This window comes from Rhinolophus sinicus, chromosome 1 (assembly GCF_057876585.1).
Source record: "Rhinolophus sinicus isolate RSI-liver-muscle chromosome 1, RSI-T2T, whole genome shotgun sequence".
NCBI lineage: Eukaryota > Metazoa > Chordata > Mammalia > Chiroptera > Rhinolophidae > Rhinolophus > Rhinolophus sinicus.
In genome coordinates, this window is record NC_142501.1 from 84,812,540 (window position 1) to 84,823,665 (window position 11,126).

Genomic DNA, 11,126 nt, shown 5'->3' on the forward strand with positions numbered 1-11,126 from the left:
GCCTAATGGAGAGGCCACAGTCTTGTGGAGAGGATGCATCCTCTGTTGGCCCCTTTCCTCACCCTTCCAAAGGGAGGAAGAATGACTGGGTAATTGGTGAGTAGAAGGAATGAGGCCTGGGTGAGGGGAATTGTTTCCTTGTCAACAGCTTGCATTGTGTTTTGTCCCTCCACACACATACTAAGATTTACTGAATCAGGCACTGTCCTAAGGCCTGTGGTTGACCAATCTTGCCTGCAACTGCTGACTTAGTCTATTTCTGGAGTTTTGTATTAGGAAGTCCATAGGCGCTTCAGACTTAAGTCATACTTTTCAACCTACATTTTATCAGAAATAAAGGGGATATTTTGAACTCATTTGCCTGAGTCCCGTTTCTGTCTCTCTCAGTTGATTCTGAAGTTAAGTAAGTCATAGGAGGAGCATATATGGGATTCCTTAAAACCTAACACTTATTGCCTAGAAAAATTTGAATATTATATATATATCCATATGTGTTATAATAAAAATAGTATGCATTTTCATATATGTACCTTGCTCTTGGTTTCATGGTATGTTCCTGACTCTTATTTTTTCTTTGCCTCACTTTTTTATATTTTAGATACCATAATGTAGTATAACAAATAATAATAAATGATACAAGATGTAATATTGTGGAGAACATAATACAATATACTTGATATTATATATTTTATAAATTAGTTTTATAAATTATATAATACAATATACTCAATACTATATATTTTATACATTATTATGAGCTAGTATTGCATATAGATATTTTATCTATATTTGTATTTATTTTATATGTTTATAAATCTATTTTTGTACACATTTGTATTCATGTAAGTAGCCTTAAGTACTGTTCAGAAAAGGTATGGATAAATAGATGAATAGAATAGTTTATATCTCAAATTTGCTGTCAGGTCTGAGACTGATGACAGATTTGGGGACATAATCTCTCAGCATATGTACATATTTTGTGACTGAACTCATACAAACCTATGTCCCAATAGATAACTCCACATCTTGTTTATATATATATATATATATATATATATATGTGTGTGTGTGTGTGTGTGTGTGTGTGTGTGTTTGTGTGTGTGTGTGTGTATCTATGTGTGTTTATAAGATGCCTAGACTGGGAGGTTCTGAGGCAAAAGAAGGGATTTGGTCTAATTTACCTGCCCCTATTCCTCGTTCTCAGAAAAATATTTCTAAGTGGATCTAAAGTGAACCCATGCCCAGTCAGCTCAAATCCCATCACGTCCATGGAGACTTTTCTGGTCACCAGTGAGTAAGCTTCAGTGGCTTTGATTGAATAAGTTATTTGATACTGAAGCTGAGGTGTATTAAAGATTTGCCATGTGCCAGGCTCTACGTTAAATAGTCACCACTATTTGATCCTCACTAGGTATCTCATAAATAGGAGTCTGAGGCTCAGAGGGGTTGCATGACTGCCCAAGGCCACACAGTATGAAGGACCGGGACTCCCACAGAGGGAGTCAGCCTCCAGAGACCACATCATTCAACACTGTGAAAAACTGCCTCCCGAGGATAAAACAAGTGAATACATGAGCAACACCAAAACCAGTGGTTTTTCCCACCGTTCTTTGCAGTGTATATGTGTTAATGATTTTAGTGCCCAGGCAAAGTCATTTTGGGAAGCATATGTCCTCACCTACTTATTCTCTTCGTTTAGGATCTCCACTGTGCCCGTAAATTTTTAACCAGTAAGTCCAGATAATATTTAAATTATGGGTTTGTGTCCCATTTTTATTTAAGTATTTGAAATCCAGAATGTTATTTGGATTTTTATTTCAGCACAGACTCAAGTTTTTACTAAACAAAACAGAATTTTAAATTTATATTTCTCCCCAATTAACCCACTAGGTGATTATAAATCTTGAAGCTATTCTGTGTTGTTCCATTATATCAACAGTTTGTTTCCAGATACGTTAACAGGCTCTGAGCTGTTCAGCCTGGGTTACTAAAGAACATTCTGATGGGTTTCACATACTGGCATGTAGATACGTTAAGTGCAATGGAATTCTGCTCTAAACATTAGTATTCAAATTGATTTAAGTGATCCATATTAATTATGTAAAAAAATGTGACCATGAACACTGGCAATGAGAGCTGTATCTTATTTTCTATTTTATCTTGAAAATGGATGAGGAAGAAAGGGGTTTGGCAAAGATTACTCAATCCCCATATTCCTGACAAAGCAGCTTTCAGTGCAGAAGGATCATCTTACCTCTCTCGCCCCTAAATACTTTGACAGCTAAGAGAGTTGCTTAGATATTGTTTTCATTATAATCACTTGAAAATTCTTGTTTTTCTGATTCCTAATAATCAAATTACTTAATTTCAGAGAAAAGAAACCTCAGTATTGGACACAGCTAACAAAAGTAAAGATTAAAGAGAAGCAGAAAAATAATGGAGCTTTTTATCGCCAAAGTCTCTCTGGTTTGACATTAAAAGGATCTGGTTTAAATTTTATTCTGAAACTTACTAGCTGACTAACCTTGGGCAAAATTCTGACCCTCAGTTGTTCATAACAATAATAATAGTAATAATAATCATGTCTTACATTACTAATTGATTACATTTAGATAACCTCATTTTAAGATTCTTCTTAAAAATCGTTATCTAAAATAGACATTTATTTTTATAAGTAGTCCCAAATTAGTTTGATTCTATTTAAGTAATTTCTGGTGTTGCAGGGTATTAACATATATTCTAAAATTATTTTGCCTGGCACCATATTATCATGATGACAAGAGAAAAGAAATCATGGCTCAATTGTTAATTGGTACAGCAGTCTTCATTGAGTTCTCTCCCATCCTTACAGATCCACTAAGTTTAATTTTCGTTCCTTTGACAAAGCTTAAAGCTTCTTCATCTATAAATGTTATTTTTGAAGCTGAATTTATCTATTTCAATGAAATTTTCATTATAGGGATAATTTTAAACAATCTAGCTACTTGTTTTACGAAAAAGAAAAAAATGGCCTTAATTTTAAAATCAATGTGTGTTATAGTAAAGAAAGCATTTCTCATTCAAGAAGTTTCCTATTGGTCAATTATTACCAATATTTTTTATTAGTTATTTTTATTTACTTATGAATGCATACTTTATCTCATTCTAGACAGTATTTGAGGCAGTTTTAAAAGCATGTATGGTAATACTATATGTATATGCTATTATATATAGAAATATAATAATAAATATATGTATTGAAGTGAATGCCCATTACTTAGATATATGCTGATGAATGTCTATCCACAATTATTCTTTGAAGTAGTTTTAAGCCCTTCTTTCTTATAGTAATTAGATTAACAGTCAGTTGTCTATAAAGGTTGCTTGTAGTTCACATTATTTACCGTAGAAGAATAATGTTTTTTTCTCTTTCAGGAGAGTTGGAGCACTTGACATTCAGTTTAATTAAAACCAATATCAAGCTAAAAGGACAATTTGGAAAATGGTAGAAAATGGAGGGAGTATAGTACAATCTTTTATTAATTTGCTGAAGATTAAATTATGATATGAGAAGATAACATCACTATGATTATATACCATTAGTAACTGTGTAATCTTAGTCCAGTTACTTACCTGCTCTTTGTCTCAATACCCACATCTATTCATTAACAATAATGATACACTTTATAGTTTTGTTGTGAGAAATAAATAAGATAATACATATGATATGCCTGGGACTGATGAGGTACTAGCACATATCAGGTAGGGATATGCCTAGAACAGTACCTGGCACACAATAAGTGCTCGATCAGGTTTAGCTATTAGTCACCAGGAAGCAAAAAGTTTATATTGTAGTCTCACAGCTTATAGTCAGTTCCTACTCATACCATTAAAGTAAAATAAAAGCTCGGTAAAAATTGCAACAATTTTACGTCATACCAACAAATGTATCCATTGGGTAAGATAGAGCATTGTGATAGAATTGCTGGGCTAAAAGCTGCTTCTACCACAGAATCCAGCAGGTTCTGGGTATTCTAGATCAGCAGAAATCATAATCACAGTCTGGAATACTATTACTGCATATAATTTTCAAAACCAGAAATGCTTTTGTGACGTTTCCCGAACACTAGGGAGGTAATGAACATACCACCAACAGTAGAAATCAATAAAGCTCTATTGAGATTCTAAACCTGAAGATGGGGGGGTGGGATTTGGCTCATTGCCCAGATAAATCACTGGACTTACAAATGCAAGCTTTGCAGCAGTAAATTCAAATTTGGGTTCCAGAAAAAAAAAAAAAAAAAGTTTAATTATTACTTATTTTAGTTTTCTATTGCTGCGTGATAAATTCCAGAAACCAAGCAGCTTAAAACCACTATATACATTTTTCAGCTCTCAGTTTCTATGACTCAGAAGTCCAGGGCTAGCCTTAGGGTCTCACAAGGCCAAATTAAGGTGATGGTCAGTGGCTTTGTTCCATGTGGAGCTCGGGGTTTCTTGTATCTATAGGACAATTGTCCTTCTGGGCTCGCTGGCTGTCCGCTTCTCAGCATCTAGAGATTTCTGCATTTGTTGCTATGTGGACTGATTTATCTTTAAAGCCAGCAACAATTCCTCTTGCATTGAATTTCTCTCATGCTTCAAATTTTGTTCCCAACCTCAAAACACTGATGTAAAGGGCTTGGAGTTTAGGTCAGGCTAACCAAGATAATATCCTTTTCAAATTTTCAAATGTGCCATATAACATAACCTAATTACAGGAGCGATATCCCAATGAATTCATGATGTTAAGCCTTATAGAGAGCATGGACACACCAAGGGATGGGCCACTTAGGAGGCATTTAGAATTCTGCCTATCACGTATGTCAGAAGCATTAAGGATTAATCACTGGAAGTCTAGACCAAAGGATCTATACTATTGGCCTAAAATGCCAAGTTTTAGAATTTATAAGAAAGAAACCGGCATTTAGAAACATTGTTTCATTTTCCCATACATTTACAATTTTAGAATATAAGTTGCCTTTTGTACAGATAACATAAATTCTAGGCTAAAACAGACAACCATACTCTCGGCATTAAGGACAAAAAGCAAAGAATCTGATCTCACCATTCCCCATGTGCTTCATTTACCATCAATTATTTCATCAGCTGTGCCCTCTATGGGTGTGTTATCAGTGTTCCTTCAAAAAGTGTTGAATAGGATCAAGAACATGTGGAACAACTGCCCTTACTTTATAAAGATGAGACAAATAATCTTACCAGGAGTCACCAGAATCTGAATTTCCAAGACAGCATTCAAGAAATTAATATCATGAGTAGCTATATTCTAGAATCATTCACATGGCTGGGTCTATGGCTCTATTTCATATCTTCTCATAAGGAATTCAATACTAGTTATTTGTTTGTTTGGAAAGCAATTTACAAAGGAAGAGCTGAAGTTTTTCTGAATTTTGTCTCTCATGTCATCTTACTTACTCTATCATATTGTTTTTGGATTTTTTTCCCCATAGGTGACGGGTGAGTGGGTTGGTTGGTTGATTTTTCCTACTGGACAAAACTTGTAATTTAAAACAAAAAAAATCGTGTATAGCTTATGTTTTCAAATGCGTTATGTTACCATAGCATATGTATATATATACATCATCTAACTATAAATTAATTTTCTAATATGATTTCACCACAAATAATTATTAAATCAGGGAATCAGGGATGATTACATATTTCAATCAACCACAGTGATTGTCAGCGACACTCTGGAGCCCTCAGTTGCTACTAGGATTCTGAGGTTGGCTAGGCCCATGTGGAAATCAGGGATGTGAGCATGAGGTGGGGGCTGGGTGTATAAGGAGACAATGCCACATATTTGGTACTTTGAAAGAAGGTTGCTATTCCAAGATTAAAAACAAAAATACTTAATAAACTTGTATATTATGTAAGTATATTTATTAGGTTATATTTTTTGATGGCAGAAAGAATTTCAGAATATTATGAGAATGTTTAGGGCCTCCAGGGCAGCGAAATGGATCCTATAAGCAAGAAATGGCTTAAAAGAGGTTTGCAGATAAAGCTCATTGACTTCACTATTCAGTCCCTTGACTTTACTCCCCAACCCTACTCAAAAGAGTGGATTCACTTATGGCATTCATCCAACCTCTTTAGTCCTATATATGTGTGTATATATATATATATATATATATATATATATATATATATATATATATATATTTTTTTTTTTTTTTTTTTTTTTTTTTTTTTGAGAAATGACAAAGAAGTTTAAACTAACAGATTTTATTTGGTTGATAGCAACAGATATGTACTGAATTATTTTTTTAAGATGTATACACATTGCAAAAAGGAGCAGGGTAAATGAGTTAAGCATTAGAGAATTTTCTTCTTCTACGCTGCACTGATGCCTTCAGTTAGAGAAATAGAGATTGCGTACAGCAAGATTGGTATTAATGACCATACATTCTCAACAGAAAATCTCCTTAGCATAACAAAACTATAAGGGAAATGAATCAAAGAGTGAATATTAATAAAGACTTTGAAAACAGAATCACAACCAATGTGCAAAAGAAAAGTGATCAGTTTGTCAAGCCTGAAAATTTACTAAAGAGTGGAAAAGAGAAAAGGGGTGGGGTGAAAAAAATGAGGGCAAAAGAGAGAAAGATGAAGTGAAAAAATAGGGTAAGGAGAGAAGACTTGTGAAAACTATTGTACTGTGACAGTCTGATTCTTGTATTTCATAAGGTAGCATAAACAATAATGAAAACATTTACTATCTTAATGAAGATATACCTAAGTTCCGTACAATTTAAATATGTGCTTTTGTCAAAATATCTCATTTTCCTAGTTATCAAAAGTAGTTATTTTAAGATTTACATTTGAATGACTGCCCGAAATATGTTATGATCCTGAAAAAATGATGCAATTTCCCTTTTGGTTTATTTATACTTAATTAGTTTTTTGTCAATGTTGTACTTTAATTACACTCCAGCATTTCAAGGTCTGTTTGTTTTCTGATTCAGAAAAATTAGTCTGTATCCTTTAGTTATGTAAAAAGCCTAGTATTGAATTAGGAGCATGTCATCTCAGATTTATGCCATTGCCTACATCACTGTTGAGAGAGAATCATTTAAGAAAGCACATTCACTCTTGGAATTGCAGTGAAGTTCCAAACCCATTGTCCTTTCTTTGCATTCTTTTTATTTTCTTCTAATTTATTTTAATTTCACATTGTTTTCCTTTACCCCAAACTTCCTCATAATTGCATATGTATTATTTTAACTTTTCTTTTTCTTACTGCTTTTTCTTCTAATGGTTCTCTGTTCTAACTTGGTAGAAACTCTTTGAAAAGGAAATGAAGTGAACCATAAGAAAGTGAAAGAGTGTCCCAATGTTTATCTCTAACAGATTGACATGCTCTGGAGAAAAGGCTTGTGTGAAATTATTAAGATAGAACATCTCTATTTATAAATAAACAAAAATCTACTTGAAGAGAACAATCCCCAGCAATTCCTCACACAATGCTTCCAAAAGTTACCTCAGCTCGACCAATAGGTATGTTTTCATAGTTGTATAAATTATCCAGGTCTTCCACGGTGGCATCATAAGTTTCTGAGTCATAGTTGATGGGCTCTAAAGTTGGAGCAGTCACAGCAGCATCAAAGATGATGAGTCCCAGAACGAGTCTTGCTAATGCTTTCATTTTTTCAAATTTTCCTAATCATAAAATATTAAAATGCATAAATATTTAATTGATAATAACTCATGAATAGTTTGCACTAAATAGGAATGATAGATCAATGTCAGCACTGAGGAACTCAAGCTGGTAGTTTTCTTTACATGGATAATTTATAAACATAACACAAGAAATTGTATGACTTCTGAGGATTATTGATACCAGACGTTCAAGTTAATGCACAAACCTCTCCACGTTTTCACAGTAGGTATTGCAATTACAGTGAAATTGATTTTATTTTATAGAGAAGCATGGGGGAAAATGGGATGCAGAAAGACTGTGACACACTTATTCACAAAAGTCTTTACATTATCTAAGATTGTTATAATTTGCTAAGCATTAAGTTTTTCATCAACTCTGAGAAGTAGGAATGATGATGATGATGATGGTGATGGTGATGGTGATGGTGATGGTGATCACTATAACTGTTACACTATTTTGCAGATGAGGAAACCAAGATAGAGTTGGTTAGTGATACAACTAGGACTCATAGCTGTTTCTTGTACATTCAAGCCTAGGGCTTTTTCAGACAAAATAATGAAGTTTTCTTTTTTTCTTTCTTTTACTTCTTTGTTGCCTCTGGGTATTATTAATATATAGATGATTTAATATGTGTATGCTTTAAAATTTCATGCAATATTTTTCAAAACATGTTCCTAACTAAATGGAGTAGAAAAGAAAGTTATTTTCCCTTAGTCTTTAGTGTTTTGTTTTAATTCTTAATAGCTATCTAAGGTTTAAACTCAGAATTCATAGGAATGAATACATGTCTAAAAGGCACTGTTTGGCAAAATTCCCTTAGAGGAGGATTTGCACATATGTGGAATTAGAGAAATATTTTGTTGTGTAATTCTTTAATAAGCACAATTATTTTCCATGATAACATTATGCTTTTGGGGGATTTAATCAAGATATTACCATTTGAATTATTTTCTTTTTTATATGTACTCCTTTGAATACATTTTAGTTTAGGAAAAAAACTCATGATTAATTTTAAACATCTAAGTTGGGCCTATCAAAATGTCAGCTAGTGATTATTTATTGAGGAAGCAAAGTATTTGTAAAGCTTTTTATCATGTATGTCTACTTTTAAAGGTTTTGGATTTGGGGTACACTTCTTGGGTTTACTTTAAAAACAGTACACATGATGTTTGTACCTATGCACACATATAAAGGGAATTCAATGTAAACATTACTTTTAAACTTGAATGCACTGGCAGACAAACTGACCTTCAGTTACTTGAAAGAAAATCTTTATGAAGCAGGGTTAGGCAGAAGGATATGAAATTCCCCTGAGAATAAGAAGCAGTACAAGGAGCTCCTTTTTATCCCCTCCTATGATTTCTTCAAACAAATTTTTTATTCACACTGGATAAACTAAGCCTCTGTTTTATTTGCCTTTGCAGAGGCCTTTGCAGGATTGCAGATTTGGAACTGTGCTATGCAATTACCAACAAAGTCTTACTTAATAAAACTGTGTGATTTGCAAATCTTCCAGGAACCTTTCAACTATTCTCCCATATTCAAGTGGGAAGCATTAACAGTGATATATATATATATATATATATATATATATATATATATATATATATTTGTATTTATATATATATGTTTTTTCTTGTACACTTCTGGCAACTCTCATTTTTCAAATAAATTATGTACTTGCTGATTCTTTTTCTCACTTCATACTTGATATTTGGTTATAAATGTCAACATACAAGAGTTTACCTGCATTTGACATATCCCCTAAAATTACCAGCAACAAGGCAGTCTGTGTGAATCTCAGACATATGAAGAACATACATCCATATGTAGTTTAAACAGAAAGTATGTTTCTTCCTTCAAGTAATTATATTATTATTTAATGTAGTGTCTTTGTTGAAACTTTGAAACTGTTGTCCACCTGACACCAGTTTATGATATTTTGAAAATATATGCTTAAAATATATAGCTTAAAAAGACATTCTAAATGCATAATTCCAATATGATCAGAATATTTGTTAAATACCTGAAATCTCATCATTTTCTTCTTTTGCATAATATCTCAATCAATAGCAATCAATAGTGCCTGTCTACACTGGCAAAGAATGTGGTCTCTTTCAGGGCACTTCATTTAAGGAACATATTGGAAACTGCTATAATTTTATTGGCATCTGTCATGATTATTAAGATCAACGATTTTGCTGTATGTTATTCATTCCTAAGCTAATTCAGACTTTTGGATTTTCCAAGAATAATGTAAATATCAACATAGAAAAATTAGACCCAATCCATTGAATCAAAGCTCACCATGAAATATTAAAGCAAGTTGAATTATTTTTTTAAAGGTTGTTTTAGTAGGGGAAAAAAAAAGGTCTCTAACCCAAGAAGAAAGCAAGTGTAAAAACTTACCTTTGGCTCCTACTTGGTGAAATGGCACGAAGTGACTGAGGACACAGAGCCAGTGGTATTTGCCCCTGACCAATGGCTGTGAATTCTGGTCTGTGGGAGGTGGAATTTGTAACACTCAATTTTCTGTTTGGAAAAGCTAACCTTGAGAAATGCTTCACAGTCTTTAAAAACCCCAAACTACTTTATAGTCACTCAAGCAGTAGAATCCAAATTACGTAGTATATAAAGCTCTTGAAATTATATTAAAGAAGTTAGAATTGCCAATGTGTCACCTTAAAAATTTTAAATGAAAAATATTGGTTTTAACATATCTCATCTATAACAAAGTCACCAATTAAGAAAAGAAGTTAATGTATGCAGTAATAATATAGATGAATATTTCAAAAATATTCTAATAAGACATAATTTTCCTAAACCTTGCATGTCTTGAATTGCTTTCTTCACTTTTTATTAATGTTAACTGAAATTCAGTAAATATGGCAAAGCCTTACCTGTTTAATGCTAGGTAAGTAAAAAAAAAAAGTACATATATATAGATAAATTATTTTGATTGCTTGGAATGCTTTGAGAGCAATGAAACAATGAACTTTTTGTATGAACATTTACAAAAAATTATGTTTAGAAATAATCATAAATATGATCTGAGTGTTTTGGGGGAAAAAAAACACTTTTTTTCTCTCTTTTATCTATCAGAGCCAAACGAATCAAATTACATTAAAAAAAACACACAAAAAAAACAAACTTTTTTCCCCGAATACAAGATTTGTTGTAGTTTCTTGGAATCTGACATGGTTTGTGAAACTGGGTTTTATTACAGATTAGAGAGAAAATACATTTATATTACATTTCTATTCACTTCCATTCATACAGCAAACATTCTAGAAAAAGATGAAACTTGCATGTTGTATTCTGGTATGCTTTACAGAAATCTGGGTGTCTAGTTCTCACTTGTGCATCAGGAAGTGAATACTGTATTGTTTGGTCTTGGGCAAAATGATAGAGTGGTAACGCTCAC

General features: G+C 32.8%; 1 protein-coding gene across 1 annotated transcript in view; it reads right to left on the reverse strand.

Annotated features, from left to right (window-relative positions):
• Window positions 1-10,258, reverse strand: part of EPYC (epiphycan) — a 35,636-nt gene extending 25,378 nt beyond the window's left edge. Inside the window, exons 1-2 of the mRNA XM_088801141.1 lie at window positions 10,112-10,258; window positions 7,523-7,701 (exon numbers count right to left, since the gene is read on the reverse strand). Of these exons, the coding sequence (XP_088657267.1) occupies window positions 7,523-7,687 (165 nt within the window). The 5' untranslated portion in view covers window positions 7,688-7,701; window positions 10,112-10,258. The remainder of the gene's footprint in view (window positions 1-7,522; window positions 7,702-10,111) is intronic.
• Window positions 10,259-11,126: the final 868 nt, after the last annotated feature.